We start from the raw sequence: 19558 nt of genomic DNA on the forward strand, positions 1-19558 counted from the left end.
TTTATCACTCCTGTTTCAGAAGAATCCTCGAATGCTGTAAGAGGGTAGTAATTTCCTCAACTTTTAGAACATTTTTTTTTGTGTGTGTGACAGAAAATGGGAATCAATTCAAGACTCCAAGAAAAGAAATGTCACTTTTCAACCTAACTTGTTCCCTCTTCTTCAGAGGTGATCAGCCAAATATGGCTGATACATACTGTATTATTTAGACTCTTCTATCCCTCAGGTAAAACTGCCAAATTTTCAGAACAAAAAGTAGTCGAAACTTACTTTCTTGCCTCCACTCTTGCTTCTGCATCAGCATCGTGAATGCCTTTCTTGATCGTTTCAACTAAGACTGCAGCATGCCTAGAAGATGGACATTCTTTGTACTATTTTGCTTCTACAAATTCAATTTGAAATAGAAGATTTACTTAGAGAAATACTAAATAAAATAATAGCTGAGAGAGTAGTTCTAAGGTATGAAATAAACAAATGCTTAAGCACAACATTGACGTGCACCTTCTGTAGAGGCTTAAGTAAGCTTCTAGCAATTTCCTCATCTGAAGGTAGCATCTATATCTTCTGAAGAAGTAAAAAACCTGTGATCATGGCAAGCAGAAGTTAAAAAATAATTAAAAAAAAAAAAAAACACATAACAGACCAAGGCATACTTTTCATTTTCTTCAACAAATAAAAAGTTGAAATGCCTCTTAAGCTTGTTCTTTGAAATTCTGAATACATGTAACCACACCTTTTGATAGTGCATTTATTTGCATCAACCAGGCATTAAAAGAAGCAATACAACAATACAATATAAAATGTAACAATGTTTCCAGAATGACTATTTACTCAAAACACGGTCCTAGTAGTGGTAAATTAAAAAAAGTCTGTGTACCGCCTATAGAGTATAATTGCAACATTAGGTAAGAACAATCTAGGATATATGTTGCCATACAGTTATAAGATAGCTCAGTTCAATTCCGAGCTCTTCCACAGACTGTGATGTCTTACGAATCACTTCATGTCTTCATGTGTGAATTAGTGATAATACACTTCTCTTTACAAGACATTACAAGTATCCCAGGAAACGGAAAAAAAAAAAAAAAACAAAAAAAAAAACAACACAAGAACTTGCACAAGCGTGCAGGGTTAGACACCACAGAGTTTAACTGGAAATCATGCACCAATATGAAACATGAACTTGACTTTGTGGCAAATCAATTTAAGTCACTCAGTTATCTTACACATAGGTTTACAGAAATGAAGATACGGTCATAATAAAGTCTCAAAGCTGACTGACTCATTTGGACAAAGTCCCAATGATTTTTTTGTTAAACAATAGTTTCCCTATTTCCCTTAAATTATTTTAAGCAATCACAATATCACCTTGTTAAAGCAGTACCAGTAATGCCAAGGTATCACCTTTTTTATTTTATTTAATTAAAGGTGTTAAACTGCTACACTATGCTGCAGGTGTTGTAAAGAATCTGACTTTTTGGTCATCAGGAAAAAGGAAAAAAATCAGTATGACAACCATCTTAAGTTTTTAATCAAAAATCTTATTAAAATGATGGTGATACCCACAATAATTAATGGGAACAGGGAAGAAGAGGACACACCAAGACTAATCACTTCCAAATCACTTCCACCTTCCACTGAAAAGAATTATAATCTACTTTTCAGACACGTGCACTTATAGCATTTCAAAGTTCCCCAAAAAATATTATTTTAAAAGACAGTAACTTTACTGAAATTGAAAAAATATTTTCCCTAATACATCAATAGCAAGAGAAAGGGGCAGGGGGAGATTACTAAGTTTGCTTTCCTGGAAATCCATCTCTGAAAGCTTTTTGCATAGGACTTCTAACATCAGAACTTGCTCTACAAACACCAAAACACCCCAGTCAGAGCAAACAAAAATTGCAGTGATGAACAGATTTTAACTTTTTATTTTATTTTATTTTAATCTGTACACAGACACACACTGAAATAAATCAAGTGACCTCACCAGAACAAAAGGTAACCCTGGAACTGGATGAGCTCTTCAGAGCCTCCTCTGGTTCTTACTCCATGTTTACAGTACATACACTGCACTGCTGCTGCTCCTATCTATTTGGAGGAGCTACAATATGCTCTTGAACATTGTTACTGGAAAAAGTCCTGCAGACTAATCCCACTTGCCCTTTTTATGGCAGACAAACAAATTCCCTCCTTCCAGGAGAAAAGAGTCGCTTACCCAAGCAACATCACTGCCTAGGATACATTAAAGAAGTGAGACTCTTAGAAAAGCATTGTATGCATTACTCAAGGGATATAGGAGAAAAGGGGAGATAAGGAGGATAAGGAGGGAAGGCAGCAGTAAGACAAGTTGGAACATAGACCTTTCATCCCTGATCCCTAAATAAGCCATGTAACCACCTGTCCTAGAAAGGCTGTATAGGCTACAACAGCTGGCCAATATTAAAAAACATAATCCAATTCAAGGATTCCATTAAAAGACCCGTTTTAAAATTTGTTAGCAGTTTATTATTGGGGAAAAAAAAAAAGAATATTAGCCCATACCTTTCCAATGAATGTGTTTGCCACTCTTGTAACAACAGGTCTAAGAATTCAAAGGAACGCCTAAGAAGACAGAATAAGAAGTTGTAATTAAGACTCCTGTCCTCCAATTTGCTTGTAGAATAACCAGTAGCTTTATTCTTTCCCCCTGAGGGAAAGGAATACCTAAAAATGTGTGGATCTGTTATATCACAACATTGGTCTGCTTACTGGAAAGTTAAAATAATTGGTATACAAAGAAAACATGCAAGCTAACTAACCCTAAATTTCAAAAATATATGTGGTTCAATTAGCCATCTGTTGTTCAAGTAATGCTATTACACATATGCTGTTCGTTTTATTAGCCCTATAGTAAGAGGCAAATAAATCTTAAAAAACTGTTCAAAATATAAAATCTAAATATAAAAATGAGTACTCTAAGAATTCAGCTATTAAGTTATACCTTAATGTTTATACAGCATTGTACTTCTGTCCCATACACCACTCCCACCCTTTCACGTATCATTACTGAGTGTGTAGCATGAAGGAAAACATGACACCATTAACACAGGGACATGCATACAGAAAGCACTCCTAAATGTTTGCTGACACTGTACGCACTAAGTTATGTAACTGCATTTATTATTAAATTAGAATTTTTGACAACTTAGCAGATATCTATTAGCAAATGGCATACTTTAAAATACATTTGAAGCTACATGCTGGTGAATAAATCAAACTGATAAACATTAGGAAGGTGCAGTTAACTGAGACTTCCAAAAGGTAGTGCACTCTATTGCTGGGAACTTTTTTTCTCTGGTTATGTTGCAACTTTAACCTGTTCTGAAGGAGAAGATTTCATTTTTGTTCTGTCCAAATCTTTTGGGCACCTATAAGACATGGCAAAAAGCCCTGAAAGGCTTATAAAGTCTTCTCATTACTGTAACTTATTTCCTTTTTCTTTATAAAGGAACGAAGTTGGTACATGATGCGATTTTGGCCTTTCGTTGATCATCACCAGATTATGTACTGCAGGACCAAAAACCACCTAGTGCTCCTCAGAAGACTACATTAAGTGGAAGCAATGGGAATTATTTTGCAGTCAAACCTGAAGTTAAAACACATCAATAATCTGGGCTGATACAACACTTGCTTTGTGTGCAAAGGCAGGTTAAACAGAGTAAACAGTTTAGACGCTCAGGCAATTTCTGGCACATACACAGCTACACAGCTTTCATGGTTAATGTGGGTCCAGAAACAGCATTAACTGCTTTTGTGAGATTCTGTGCAGAAAGCGACACTTTATCAGAATCCAATTAATTTCCTCAAGATCCAGTCAAAATCTTTAAGTACCATTTTCTTGGAAAAACAACATGCTAAAAAGATGCACCTCAGCAGTTAAATATGCTACCAGATAGATCTATCACGTGCTATCTAACCTAAGAGCCAGTGTCTCAAGCCTCACCCCACAGCATGGTGGACTTATTAATTTGGGCACAATATGAGCCAGCCATAGCCTAGCTCCAAGGATTCACACCGCATTGCACAAGATTTATCAGGTCCTCCTGGAAACAAGAGAGCAATGTGCTGGCAAACACCATATGCAGGAGTGCATCTACCGTAGGCCTGCCAGGCTTAGTGCCTCAAACTGCAGTTAACAGGCTCAGGCTCGTTCTTTGCAAGGACATGCACACCTGTTTCATGCTCTCACAATGCCTCTCAAACCTGTTTTGATTTCTTACTAGCCTAAGCACCACAGATTCAACCTTTCCCCTCCCACCTTTATGGTTTTAAATTAGTAGGTACTTTTTACAAGTGTTATGAAAACTTTAAATTAGAATTAATTCTGCAGAAGGATACTGTGTATGTTCCTGAATTCGTCAGAAAGTACCCTTCTTTCACAATGCCTGAGTGACTTTGATGAAATTCATTTTTATTGTTTATTAGATAATTGTTTCTTGTATTCAGGACTGATAGCGATCCATCTTCAAAGCTTTTTATTTTCAAAATACAATCATTGTATTTAAAAAGCAACAGCTTGAATATTTTGCTGTTTGAGAATATTGTAATATACTGACCTTCTAACTGCAACTGATTTTGAGGTACAGTTGCTTGTTATTAAAGGTATGAGTCGGGGCACATGGGTATGCTGAAAAAAAAGCGTAACAAAGCAGTTAATGACAAAGGCATTCCTAAATTTGTGTTGTTGTAATTGAACAGAATTAGAAATGTAACAAAAATAGCAACTGATCACTTTAAAATACTGAAACTACATGTAGAACACTATTAAATGGGAGACTGTTGCTGCTGTATGAGTCAACTACCGCCCCTCCCCCCAAGATCAAGCAAAAACCACTTCCAATACCATCAATAACTACATCACAATATGCAATATTTAGCTGTCAGAAGTCATATCTGAAGGCTCAAATGTAACCATCTCCTCAGAGGAGTTCTAAACTGTCCTTATTTTAGCTTTCCCTTGGGAAAAACAAATAAATGAATCATAGACATAGTCTTAAAATCAGAGTTGTGGAGCAAAAAGACAATTATCAACCTGAAACTATGGGCATCTTTTTACGGATCAATATAGTTAGTGCTAAAAACACTGAATTCCTTTTAATGCAAAATATGTCAATAAAATAACATATATCATGTAATCCAAGCAAATTTACATATATAATCCATACAGAAACACCTACCATCCTCAAGGGAAAACCCTTGAACACTTAAAGTGGGTAAAATAAACTACATTAAACTTGGATTCAATACTTCCATCCAGAATTAAAGCAGGCTTCCTTCAGCTAATCTTAATTAATTGTAGATGTAAAGTATTACCTTTTTAAACCCAAGTAAGAGTAACATAATTCAACACATCCGTACAGCCTCCATTATTATTGTGAAATTGTAGCTGTAAAAAAGGCTTAAAAACTATAGTTCAGAACAATTCCATGCACTGCATATATCAGCCTTTCTCCTCGTTACAGAGTATAAACACACAAACCAAGAAAGTAGATAGAGAGAATTAGCAGTTCTCCCAGTACTGCCAACTTCAGAATTAGCAGGGAGTGAGCCCAAAAACCCAGTAAAGCCTAGCAGTTGCATTTGTTCCTACTGATATATTTGTAAACAGTTTTTTTTTCTTTGCATAGCTTTCAAATTTAACTGTCATATCACTGCTAGACAGGGAACAATAAGCAATGTTGCAGGGAAACAATAAAATAGTTTAATGTATGAAGAAACTCGTATGTTCCGAATCCATATCAACAGTGTACTTTCTGGAAAATATTTGGCAAGGGACTCAAGGGCTTAAGCTTTTTTTTAAGACTGCACATTTCCTACAACACCCCTTTGAAGCTGCACTGATATATCCTTCCTCCCAACTCACTTGGCAGGTCAATTGCCCAACCTAAATCTCACCTCCCACTGGAAAACATTTTCCAACACCATGCAGTCTCATCATAACTTTTTTTTTTCCTTTTCTTTTCTTAATATACACAATGTAAATCAGTAATTTGAAAAAAAAAAAAAGTCTAAAAAGAAATAAGACCACACCATAAGAACTATCTGGAGATGAAACATGAAGTCCAATAAAGGGGCAAAGATGAGACAGAGCTCTTCAAAATAACTGGGAAAATGCTGAATATACATACACGAATGTAACACCACCCTCTTTTTATTGTGGACTTGCTCTCACAGCAGCTCCATATTAAAGCACCAATATACGAAATGGCTCTAAGTCTTTTCTGGTTTGAGTTTTTAGGCACAGCTCAGGCTCCAAAAGCTGTAATGGCTTGGGATCTAAATATGAAACTGATAATACACTTTCCTTCAACTACTCTCATTTAATCTAAAGGAAAGAAATCCATGGAGAGTGGGACTGTGTCTGCCAGACTGATTCATTTTCCTTCTTCCACTAAAGCCTGAATCGAATGACAGTCAAAATACATTGCATATACCATTTACTTGTTGGGAATTTGAATGCACTGCATGAACTCCATGCCTCTTATCTACTATGTTAAATTACAGCTAAAAATAACAGAAGTTTTAACAAAATCACAGCAGCTATAGCTGATGTGTAAACTCATCTTCACCTGAACTGAACAAATAGATAATATAGTTTGGTAATTTTTTTTTTTTTTATTTCATGTTGCTTTCTAGTAGTCTTTGATTTTGCTTCTGTAAGCAACAAGAAAGGGTTATTTTCCTACATGTCTGAGCTTGTCTAATATGTCTAATATAATTAAAGTTATATTAGACACACACACACATATATATACATATATACATATATATGTATATATATGTATATATATGTATACATATATATATACATATATATGTATATATATGTGTGTGTCTAATATAACTTTGATTATACTATGTAAGGGTGTATTCCTTCCTCCTCTCTAAAATCTGTGCCATTAGTCATCTCACAGTGCATTAAAAGACTGGCTAGGGTGGGAGGGAAGAATACCAATGCTTCTTAGCCCAAGCCCTCATGTAGAGGTAATGCAGAAAGTCTCAGAGCACATTTTTAGAGGAACGGTTAGACTTTACGATAAACACAGATTCTAAAACACAACACGGATGGCAATAGAATGCGTGAGTGGTTAAAACAGTTAGATTCAACAATTAGAAATTGAGAAATTATTTTTAACAATTTTGAAAACTATGGCTATGGATGAAATCCTAGTGAACACAACTAAGTGTCAAACATTAAGAAACTAGAGAACAATCTAGCTTTTAATGTAGAAACTACATGCAACCTCCCACTCCTATGTGAAATATAAGTAAGGCAGTACAAGTTCCAGAAGTCTAGTTAATTATCTTGGTTCAGACACAGGTTGGTAGCAGGTGCTTAAGGGATAGACAATAAGAAACAGAGCTAGCATACAGTACTCTACATATGCCATAATTTTAAGGAGTCAGTAGCTTACAAAGTTCTTAATCCAAAGGATTAAAAATCTCTGTTGGGCTTTTCTTCCACAAAGTTTGGACTTCCTCTTCACTCTTGAACTTTTCCTTCCTCTTCTTCTAAATTGGAATTATATGTCTTGTATATATTATCTATATATTATTTTTATTGATATGATGTTTATTTTTATTGTTTTCATATTTATTTATTTATTTTGAATTCATACTTTTTGGTGAAAGTATTTTAATGTATTTGTTACTAGCTTGTTGACTGATACTTTGTCTTTAGCAAAAAGTCAGCTAACTTTCAAAGTAACCTTTTTTTAAAAATATATTCAATTAACATCCTATAAGAATCATGAAAACAGACTTGCTTTCAAAACGTATACTACTACTACTACCTTTACCGTAACATTGCTGTGCTAGTGATAAATAATATTGTCCAACCATATAAAAATATTTTTTCATTGTTTAATAAACATTTTAGACTTTTAAATAATGTTTATATAATCCTAATATTTCCAAACTAGTCATATCTCTGGTAAGAGCAGGTACGTCAACATTTCTAGCAAAAAAATTGACCCAGTAACACTTACCCGAATAATGAACCTAATGGCTGCACACCCTGATGTTGCCATCACTTTGGCACTGTTGGGAACCAGATTAAAAAGAGTAGGCACAATAGCTTCAGCGCCATGATCGAACTTGTTTCCCAAAACAGTTGAAAGATGGCTATGTAGGAAAGAAAGAAAATCAGTTAATAAAAATCACTACTTTTAATTTTTTTAATGTACAATAAACTTTATTATTTTAAACATCTCTCTACAAACAACAGCATTTCTTAATTTCATTATTTCCAAAACCTTGCCTTATTGGAAAAACAGGATTTCATAGTTCCTTGGAGCACTACGTTCAGTTCTGGGGCCTTCAGCACCAGAAGGACATGGAAGCATTAGAACAAGTCCAGAGGAGGGCCATGAAGTTGATTAAGGGCTGTAGCACCTATCCTATGAGTATAGGCTGAGGCAGTTGGGATTATTCAGCCTGGAGAAGAGAAGGCTCCAGGGAGACCTCATAACAGCCTTCCAGTACCTAAAGGGGGCTACAGGACAGCAGGGGAGGGACTATTTGCCAGGGAGTGTAGTGATAGGGCACGGAGCAATGGCTTTAAACTAAAAGAGGGTAGATTTAGATTACACAGAAGGAAGAAATTCCTCACTGCGAGGGTGGTGAGGCACTGGCACAGGTTCCCTGGAGAAGATATGGATGCCCCATCCCTGGAGGTGTTCAAGGCCAGTCTGGATGGGGCTTTGGGCAACCTGGTCTCGTGGGAGGTGTCCCTGCACAAGGCAGGAGCTTGGAATTACATGGTCTTTAAGGTCCCTTCCATCCCAAACCATCCTAGGATTTTATGATTTGCAGAATATTTCCGTTGCTTAGCAGACATATTAGAAGGCTTAACTATATAACTTTATTTCATAATGAAAAATCAATACTACAACTTGAAAAGCTAATATTCTCAATTACAATGCTGGCAAAACTACTGAGTTTATTGTGATTAGCCATCCATAAAAACCATCTCCCTCATTTATTCAAATTATGATTTCAATTAAACACTTCTGCCATGCAAAGAGACTACATATACATGTATTAAAAAAATACAGCCTACTGAAAATTACATCAAATGCATCTATGTTTTAGGTCTCATGAAATATTCCAAATTTTTAGGCCAGGATGAGGACGTTTGCACAACATACTTATGCTACTACTGACTTCATCTTAGGAAGATTTTGGATTATTTTCTCAAACCCTGAATTTCCCTGTCAAGGATTGCTTTATGCTCCAACAGGCCTCCACGATCCATTCAGCTGAAACCTAGAAGAGCAAGGGTGAATTCTGGGCCATACCTGTCTCACACAGCCACTAAATATTACTGGCTACGTTAATGCCTTTACAGAAGGGGGAGGAGATAGGAATGGGAAAAAATGCTCTGATGAAAAAAAAAAAAAAAAAAAAAAGAAAAGAAAAAAAGAAAAAAGGCTTCCCCTTCAACCCCCTTGAATTTACCCCGCAAGATAACAAGGGTGCAGGTCTTATTTCTGTTAGCCAATGCTTTTAAGATTGCCATGGAAATTAAAGATATCAGATCATCAGACCATAGCATTTTTGTTTAAACTTTCACTTGATTTTTTCCTTTTTACATTGCATGTCCAGCAATTAAAGTCAAGTTGAAGGGCTGTAAAAACCAGAGAGCTCTTTTTATTATTATAAATAGTCACAGTGAAGTCCTGTGCCAATCACCCAAACTTAAGTACTTCTAATATTAGTTCCCAATATTACAGCAGTACTTACAGTTGTTTGTACTTAGTCTAGTGATGTTAACTTGTTCTTCACATAGAATCTTTTAGAGGATTATCGACTGTATTTATCAACTAAAAGAACAAATTCCTTTGAAATGTTTCTTTGATATTTTCTCTACAGCTTCAGATCTTGACTCTGTCAGTAATAGCGTCTTGTTGGACTACTATACAATCTTTCCTGCAACACTGGTAAAGCACCTTACAACAGTCGATTTCACACTGAAGTCTAGCAATGTACACAAACACACGTAAACTATACTTACGCTACAGTAATGCATGCTTCTCTAACCACCTGGGATCTAAGATCCTTGGCTGACAGCTTGAACGCACCATCCAACAACCGTAAGTGCTGGAAAAATCCATCATACTGTGCAGCTCCAGCAACAAGCAATGACCGAACTTTCTTGAGCTAAAAAATTTAAAGCATTTCATTTTGCACACTACTAATATGTATTTCTAAAGATAAAGTATTAATTTACTGCAAAACTGTACATAAACATTTTGAAACTAGAGACATGCATAAGGTAAGTCTTGAGACAATCATGCTAAATGTATTAAGAGTGCAACTGTTTCCATAAAAGTGTAATTCCATAGAAGAGGAACATTACTTCAATCAGCAATACTGAACTTCAAGCAAATCATTTTGAACTATAAGGTAATAATTTGAAACTGTTAAGAAGAAAAAACTACTACTGAAATTCTAGAGCTGAAGTCACAGATCCCAGTCCACAAATATACAAACACTATTCTGTTCATGTACCCTTTTCTAAACACTTACTAAGATACCATAAACTAGATCAAAAGATACATATATGCCACATACAAAAGGAAACATTTTAATTCTTAAATCCTTAAATCAAACTTATAGCCATACATAAGAATTACAAATGTTAGCAGTTTACGTGCAGAATATGCAAAAAAAATAACAACAAACACCATACACGATAGCTTTTGGAAAAGCTTTCACTTCAAAGTCAAGAAAATGCATTTCAGCCTCTTAAAATCCTTGCAAAATCTTATTCTGAAATGATTTGATACATGGAAACTGAAGGTTTTGGAATCTAAAATTAAAGTGGCTTTGATTATCAGGAATGTAATCATTAAGAACATTTTTTTTTAAATATCCAGTCATCTGTGTTATATGAAATACATTCACCCCACAATTAAAATCAGATAAAAAGCTTACCGCATTAGTTCGTTGATCCCAATCATGCTTGTCATCTGAGAGGATTTCCCTGATTTTGTTCAACGTTTCTTCAAGTTCTCGACTAGAATAGATCTGAAACATTAAAAGCACAGAAAACTTGTATTGTTAGCATTTTGGTTAACCTGATGAAGGAAGCTAGCTTGAGAAGACTAGAAATTCAATTATAATTGTGAAAATCTTGCCCCTCTTATCTAGTTCCAGAGAACTACGCAAAAGGTAGAAAGTGTTTTAAGGCAAATCTAAATTCACTCAGCAGTGAATATTCATTCATTAACAGAAAAACTGAAGAATGAACATCTTCCTCAAGACTTCACCTTCCATCTCTGTGACAACCTAACTAGAATTTCATTATGTTCACGTTTGTCTAAAATTTCCACTCATATTGAATTGTAATCTAAAAAACACTCTGTTGCACTGTTATTGCAATACAATTTCATTTTCATACCCACTATTATAATGGGTACTAATTACTCAACCAACTTATTAAAAGCCAATGAAACTCTCTTGGGGCAAGGGACTTTCTTCCTCATTAAAAAGTTGTGATACTACAAGGAACTAACTGGGCTGTTAGTCAACACTAAAATAAAATGTGTCCGAAAAAATAAAAGCTTCCATAGCTTCTATATATATTACTATTTCACGCCTATCACTTATTAACTCACAGAATCAGCAAGTAAATATAAAGAGCAGCCTTCAGACTCCTCTGTTCTCTACATACTAATTCCAGCAAAATTGAAACCTGACAACCTAATCATACATCAGTCACTATTTGGCAATACATTAATTAATTAATTTATTGATAACTGCAAGTGCAACAGTGAATTTCTAAACAAGAAAAAAATGTTAATACATTTTCACAGAAATAAACTGACTTCCCTTTGATTCTCATAGACATAAGGCACGGAACATTCTATTCTGCTTCCACTTTCCACTTTGCTTTGCACTGTCCATGCAAAATGTAATTTTTTTCTTCTTCTTCCCCCAGCTTGAGAAAAAATTATATGAAAAGGATATGAAACAGATTACTAACCAGAACACTGATTTGTTTTTCAGCAACATATTTTCAACTAGAGATTACTAATCCCTGGGATCCTAAATTCTCAGGTTGTACCAGCAGAGGTTTAGGTTGGATATTAGGAGACATTTCTTTACTGAAAGGGTTGCTTAGCATTGGAACAGGCTGCCCAGTGAAGTGGTTGAGTCACCACCCCTGAAGCCCTTCAAGAAACACTTAGATATAGAACTTAGCATGGTGTAGTGGAGGACTTTAGTACTAGGTTAAAAAATGGATTAGATGATCTTAGAGGTCTTTTCCAACCCAAACAATTCTATGATTCTTTACAAACACATATTGGGCTACATTCAGTTGCCCACACACAGGCAGCTGGTGCCATTTGAGGCATCCAGACCGGGCTGGCAGACGTAACACAGGGCTTCAAGGAGACCCATGCCCTTACCAAGTGTAAGCTGGAAACCAGCATAATAACTTACATAGCACCTGAATAGTAGTAGCTGATAGTCACTCTATCTATTCAAGTCCAAAACGTAGTTTTTCTATGTTCTAGAGCACAGAGCATGTTGGGGGAGGCAAGGACCAATGGTTATGAAGACCTTGGTTTGCTGAAGAGCCTTGATGCTGGTCTCTTGAACACACGGTTCTGTGCATATACCCGCACCTTTTATCTTACTGGAGAAAGATTTAGGAATGTGTCTCTATCCTGTTCTGCAGTTGAGCTGAAACCGTATCACAGAACCACAGAATTGTCTAGGTTGGAAGAGACATCAAGATCATCAAGTCCAACCTCTGACCTAACACTTAACAAGTCCTCCACTAAACCATATCCCTAAGTTCAACATCTAAACGTCTTTTAAAGACCTCCAGGGATGGTGACTCCACCACTTCCCTGGGGAGCCCGTTCCAATGTCTAACAACCCTTTCGGTAAAGAAGTTCTTCCTAATATCCAACCTAAAACACCCCTGGCACAACTTTAGCCTGTTCCCCCTCGTCCTGTCATCAGGCATGTGGGAGAACAGACCAACCCCCACCTCACTACAGCCTCCTTTAAGGTATCCATAGAGTGCAATAAGGTCACCCCTGAGCCTCCTCTTCTCCAGGCTGAACAAACCCAGCTCCCTCAGCCGCTCCCCCTAAGACTTGTTTTCTAGACCACTCACCAGCTTCGCTGCCCTTCTCTGGACTCACTTGAGCACCTCAATGTCCTTCTTGTAGTGACGGGCCCAAATCTGAACACAGTACTCAAGGTACGGCCTCACCAGAGCTGAGTACAGGGGGATGATCACTTCCCTAGCCCTGCTGGCCACACTACTTCTTATACAAGCCAGGATGCTGTTGGCCTTCTTGGCCACCTGAACACACTGCTGGCTCATATTCAGCTGACTGTCAACCAATACTCCCAGGTCCTTCTCCGTCAGGTATATTTTCCATAAAATATTTTATTTCCCTATGCAAATTGAAATTACTACAAGAGTTGTTTGAAATAAAGACTAGCTTTCCAAGTTCTTGAGTATACTGAACAAATTCTTGCAGTAGATACAGGACTTGGACTCACCAATGATTTCTATTTTTGATCTAATGCTTTAGTAACAGAACACAGTTATGGAGGCCTCTATTTCATGGAAGACATCTATGCTCTAGACCATCTGCATATTTAGTTTGTCTGATAAACAGGGTAGGAATCACTTCATAAATGAATGAGTTAGCACACCTACACCAGCTTCATGCAGAAAACACTGTCTGCATATGCTTTAACAACAGAATTAACATTTCAATTACCACACAGCTACGTAAGCATTTTTTTCTTCAAGGTACATGTGTGGAAACAAATTAGCAATTCTATCTACACAGGAGACACGACTGCAACCATAAAAAACAAATGCTATTCTTCATGATTACATCTTTCTTCACACCTAGAAGTCTACAGTAATCTGATGCAGAACTTATTTTAAAAGGGTGAAAAATTTAATGAAGAAAGTCAATTCAAGCATAACAGACTTCCTATTCCACTACTCATAAAGACTGAACTTGAGTTCTGTATCACCATTTAATACACAACTTGTGTATACTGGTAGTGTGTAATACTTATTAGAAAACACATTCACTGTAACACTAGTAGCACAGGTACCAACCATATTGTTCGGAATAAATACCCTATGTGTCTCAATGAAAATTTCATTTGATTAAATTGCATGTCATCATACGGAAATCCTTATATGACTTCTAAAAGCGGTCACTGGTCAAGTAAAGATGCGATTTTACATTTTTGGTGACCATAATGTCATCAGAACCTGCAATAATTCAACCTTCTCAGGTTTCCCCCTTTACCATCATCCACCTTGCCCTGTTCTTCCCAATTCAATAGCCAAACACAGAAGCAACATACACAATAGCTTTAAGTTAGCGCCACATGCATGCCTAGGCAAAGAACTTTTTTTCCTTTAATTGCCCAGCACAAATATATGCAATTTCTGCTATTCAAATTGACATTTTAATGAGGAATTTAATAAGTGGCATAATTTTGATTGACATGAAATTAAAACTTTTCCACCAAAAATCTCAAAGTACTAAGTTTCTCCATACTTACATCAGTTTCAGAGAGGTAAAAAGTAATATTTTAATAATTTCTTTTTTTTCTCTGCCCTTGATTAATTATGCTTTTAGAAAGCCAACATGCAGTTTTGTGTTCAGGCAATGATAATACATTTTTTGTTTGTAAGTTTCTAAGTCAGACATAAATACAAACAATTAAATTTGTTTTGAAAATAAATCTAGCTAATAATGGGAGTTATTCCTAATATTCTGATTACTGAAGTTTCCTCTTCAATTTAAACACAAGTGAAAAAAGAGGTGTAAAATTATTATGTTTGTAATCTAAATGTGCAGGTACAATACTGTCATCACAGTACAATGAGCAAAGGACACTTGTTAGCAAAAAGCCATCATACTATATCTCAAAATAAGCTATCTTCATAAACTGCAGTTATCCATCAGAGGGCAACATGCACATATATCAGTAACAGCAACTGCAACATCAAAGACTGAAAACTTAAAAGCTCAAACACAAATTAGAGCAGTAACTATATAAACAGAAACTATTTTCAATATGGGAATTACAAATTCCCATAGATAGAAGTAAATTATGTGACATTACTAGAGGATTAATGATGAGCAGTCACTAAAACAGGTTACTATTGAAGCAGATCCACCAGTGGAGGCTTTTAAGATCACGTCAAACATATACAGTAAATAATCTGAATTTATTTGATTAGTCCAGAAGCACAAACTTGATTCAAAATTAGACCCATTTCCATAATGTAGTTCCCTCCCTTACCACCACTGAAGCCACTACTAAAACCCACACAAACGTAATGAAAAGACAGGCAGACACAGTAACAAACAAACAACTAACTCCCTTTCCCCATTTTGTCTGACAAGTTTCCTTCACTTTTAGATTAACGTGGCAAACTGCAGATCATGAACATTCTCCATACATTCTAGTACAGAAAATTCTCTCTTCCATAGTAATCAACACAGTCTCAGAATATGGGATTTTTATTTTTTTTAAAAGAAGCATGAGATTGTCCACAATCAGAAACCTGAAGTTGGGACAGCAAGAAGTTGTTATTCTTAAGGATACAATTTATTTATTTATTTTTGCCTGGCCTTACATTCTCATTTGTGAACCCAATAATTTATTTTAGGGTCAAAGAAACATCTCCTGTTACTCCCCACCTCAATTCAGGTGACATTAGTAAGGAAAAGTGAATCATCCAGTAGAGTCAGACAGAAAAATCACACCTACTGGTCAATGACATATAGTCATACCACTTTTTATTACCTAGTGTTATTAACCAATTTAAGTAATTAGAGAACTCCGCTTGGGACCTCAAACATTAAAGTAACAAATTAGAGGCAGAACGTTTTCAGTGCTGTTGAAAATTACTCTGTTCAGCATAATGAAGATAAACAGTATCAGAAGTTCCATGGTTTTGCCCTCCAAAGAATTCTGAACAGTTCAGAGAAGCAAAGAAGAAATACAAAAGTCCTACAGTATAAGACAAAGATTTGCTTGATATGACAGGAACCATGGAGATAAAGTGTTCCTTCATAAAAGCAGAGTAATTCTGCCTACAAAAGGAGATCGAACCAATAGAATACCATCGTCTTCGGAAATAGAAATAGAACTAAAGTACCTATCAAGAGATTCAAAATCCTTCTGGCGTTCAGAAACTGTGCCTGAGTTTTTGGTCATCTTCCACTCCTCAGTCCCTCAAAGAAAACTTATTCAAAATTGAAGATACAAACATGTTAGGTGACCCAACCTTGTGTGAAAGTACCAAGTATAAGCAATTCCCACACTTAAGGAATAGAAATTAAAATCTTATCTTTCAACTAAGAACTCCGCATCCAACAAGTTCATTATCTTTCAAATAAGTCACTAGATTTGTTTTTTTGTTTGTTTGTTTGTTTTTTTGAAGTGCTGCTACAGATGGGGGCATATATGCCAGACATGCATCATTACAATTCAGACAGATTTTTAAAATATAATTCTTGGTTTTTAAATTATTTGCCTGAATTATCGTTAGTTGCTTATCCCATGAAATTACAGTCCTAGGTTTTCCAACACCTATGGAAATCTTTTCCTTATCAAAACTGAAATATGCAATTATTTTCAGTAGCTCCTTGGAAAAGATTAAACAAAGTAATAACGGATTCTACCTGAAACACAAAGTAATTATAATTAGTAGGACAATTTTAAAAGGTTAGTTTTGTAACTAACAACTGGAAAAAAAATGAAGCTTTCCATGGAGACTACATTTTCAGAAAGAAGGAAAAGTAATGACACTCAGTTAAGAGACTACAAAATTATATATAAAAGAAAAAAAAGCGTAAGCTAAGACAATGTAAATAGCACATTCCTGGAAACAAAAGCTAGTATATGCAACATCTTACCTGTACAGTAGGAACATCTGTAAATGCCTTAATAAAATCATCTTCATCAACAGCTCCAGCTCCTCCTTCTTTAGAGGAACCTACATAAACATAAAATACTGTTAAACAATATCTAATGCATATCAAGGTTTTCAAAATGAAATAACTGTCTTTCACCATACCTATTTTCAAACATTTAATAAAACTCACAAAAAGCCTGAAAACTGTCTAAAATTGCAAGACCCTGAGCATTGATTTCACCTCAAATAATTAAAACATTTTTCCCCAAAAATGAAAAATTTTGAGCTGTTTCCAATGACAAAGATAATGGTTTCATTTTATTGTTTTTATTTGTGTTTAGTTGAAGATGTACTTAGCACAACAACCCTCTACTAACCATTTGTACAGAATTTTGAGACTTGCATCCTGTTAATGTAAATGCTCCTAAATGAAGCACAGAATTTCAAATTACTTAATAAAGCAGGAGTTACTTGTCATTAAAGGAAGTTCCTCAAGATCAGTTTTTCACATTAACACACGTTCTATGAGCAATCAGCCCTAGCTTGTGTTTTAATTTGTTTCTTTATTTTTTAAAATCTTGTATACAACCCTACATGAGTCTTAGTACCTTGTATTTCCCATAAGTCTCCTGTTGAGCTAGGAAGTGTGAGGTGCATTTCTCAATCTCAAAGCTCCAAGAGCTTCAAGACAGAAAGCAAGGACATGGTAAATGGAACGCAGTGTTGGGACAAAAATCTCAGTACACTCATCTCTATGCATGTTCCTCTGTGAAGCTCCAGGATCATGTCACATAGAGGAAGTCTCCAAGAACCTTCATGATATGTTACTGGAAAAGTATCATACCAAAAAATGTTCCTTCTCCAAAAGCTTCCATGATGGCTACATGAGTATATAGTACAGCTGAATCTGTGCAAGGTTACTAATGGAACTGTTCACATGTAATGACCCAAATTCCATGGCAAAAAGATCAGGGAAGAACACTAACATGTAATTTATTGGTCCCATAGCAGCATATAGCTGCTAAGTTTCATAACAATCTTGAATAGAAACTAAGGAAATTCTAAAACAGAAAATAACTTAAAATGAGTTCCTGGATTTCAATGTCTTGCAAAAATTACAGTTGCCAAGAAAAACGGTGTCTAAAGTAAAGGACTAACATTTCCCCCGAATCAAAGAGCAAATTCATCAGATGCAGGCTGTGCTAAAAACCTAAAACTCCAATTAAAAGGTAGAGCTTGGCAGAAACTTCATGCATCTTCAGTAATTAAGACAGGCATACAATAGAGAAGGACAAGTTACTGCATCGATGTAGTAAGTCCAGTACAGTATTTCCTGTGCTTTGAGGTAAGAGGTTGTACCCACTAATGTGTACTTAACCTTGTAAATAAGAAGAATATTTTGAGTATGAGACATACAAGTCTGCTTTTTCATGCGACTAAAAAACAGTTGTAGAACCCCTTTTCCTTTCTGCCACACGAACCTGTACAGCTCCTAAGAGGGAGGGAGCCCTGCTAAGAGCAGAAATTTTGTTGAAAGAAACCTTGAAAGAAAGAATTTGGTACAGGAGCATCATGCTAAACTAGCTGGTCAACACAGCCATCTTAAGTTCAATTCATAACTCCATTTGTCTCTACCAAAATATGCTGACATTTAAGGAATTGTCATAGTACTAACACAGTCACAACCAAAACGCAGTGCTCAGGAAAGGTAAATGCAAAAATAGTTTGAATAGCCAAAAGGTTGCCTAAGTTTTAAAGGTTAAAACATAGTTTTCATCTGGTCCAAGGACTTGTTCCTTTTTAAAAATGTTTAAAGTTATACGCAACAGTTTATACAAGGTTTCTGTTCTCATCACCAACATTGTTTTAGTCAGATAACTGTGTCAGCTGCAAAACAGTGAACACCTACAAAGCTCATACTGTATGATTCTTTGCAACCTGATAAAACACTGCTGAAGACTGCAGTGATCCTGTGACTCTAGACGCAAGAAACACCTGCACTTAACAGTTTACATGAGTTCTGTATAATTCCTTGATTATATAAATACCTGAACACCACTATTAAAGCACAAAGAGCTTTACTGTTACTGTTTACTGTTACTTTTACAAATCCGTTACTTATCAATTTTCTGACAAGAGAACAGACTTACAGAAACCAAACATTGGAAATTGTCATGAACACAAAAGCATGGTAAATCTTTGGATTTAAGTACTTAAGATATCCACAGTACACTTCTATACACTATAAAACAGAGCTCAAGAGAGGATGAAGTTGCCTTTGCTAAATAATTAGGTATTATAGTCCTTGCCATGCCTGAAAATATCAATTCGAAGATCAGGAAATTACAAAAATTAGCTATAGGGTTTTCGAGCACCTTAACCTCATTCAATAATGCATTTTGAATGAGAAAATATCCTTTACTTAATGGATAACAAATCATGACTTTGGAGAGAGAAAGAGGAAGAACAGACTTCTATTTAAAATACATTTGACATAGCCCGGTGACATGGCTTCAACTAGTTAACTTCTACAGACCGCTATTCTTTTAAATTATTGCTCCCAGAAAATTGTGTTACTGCCTCTTC

The 19558-nt window shown here is 35.7% G+C and overlaps 1 protein-coding gene across 34 annotated transcripts in view; it reads right to left on the bottom strand.

Annotated features, from left to right (window-relative positions):
• The window catches only part of CLASP2 (cytoplasmic linker associated protein 2), a 139232-nt gene that overhangs the window by 59909 nt on the left and 59765 nt on the right, over positions 1–19558 (bottom strand). For all 34 annotated transcript variants that reach the window (XM_084511530.1, XM_084511541.1, XM_084511552.1 and 31 more), the window contains 7 exons: positions 16974–17053; positions 10981–11073; positions 10058–10203; positions 8031–8166; positions 4599–4669; positions 2545–2604; positions 271–348 (listed from right to left, as the gene is read on the bottom strand). In XM_084511530.1, coding sequence (XP_084367656.1) covers positions 271–348; positions 2545–2604; positions 4599–4669; positions 8031–8166; positions 10058–10203; positions 10981–11073; positions 16974–17053 — 664 coding nt within the window. The remainder of the gene's footprint in view (positions 1–270; positions 349–2544; positions 2605–4598; positions 4670–8030; positions 8167–10057; positions 10204–10980; positions 11074–16973; positions 17054–19558) is intronic.

Source organism: Aythya ferina (assembly GCF_964211825.1).
Source record: "Aythya ferina genome assembly, chromosome: 2".
Lineage (NCBI taxonomy): Eukaryota > Metazoa > Chordata > Aves > Anseriformes > Anatidae > Aythya > Aythya ferina.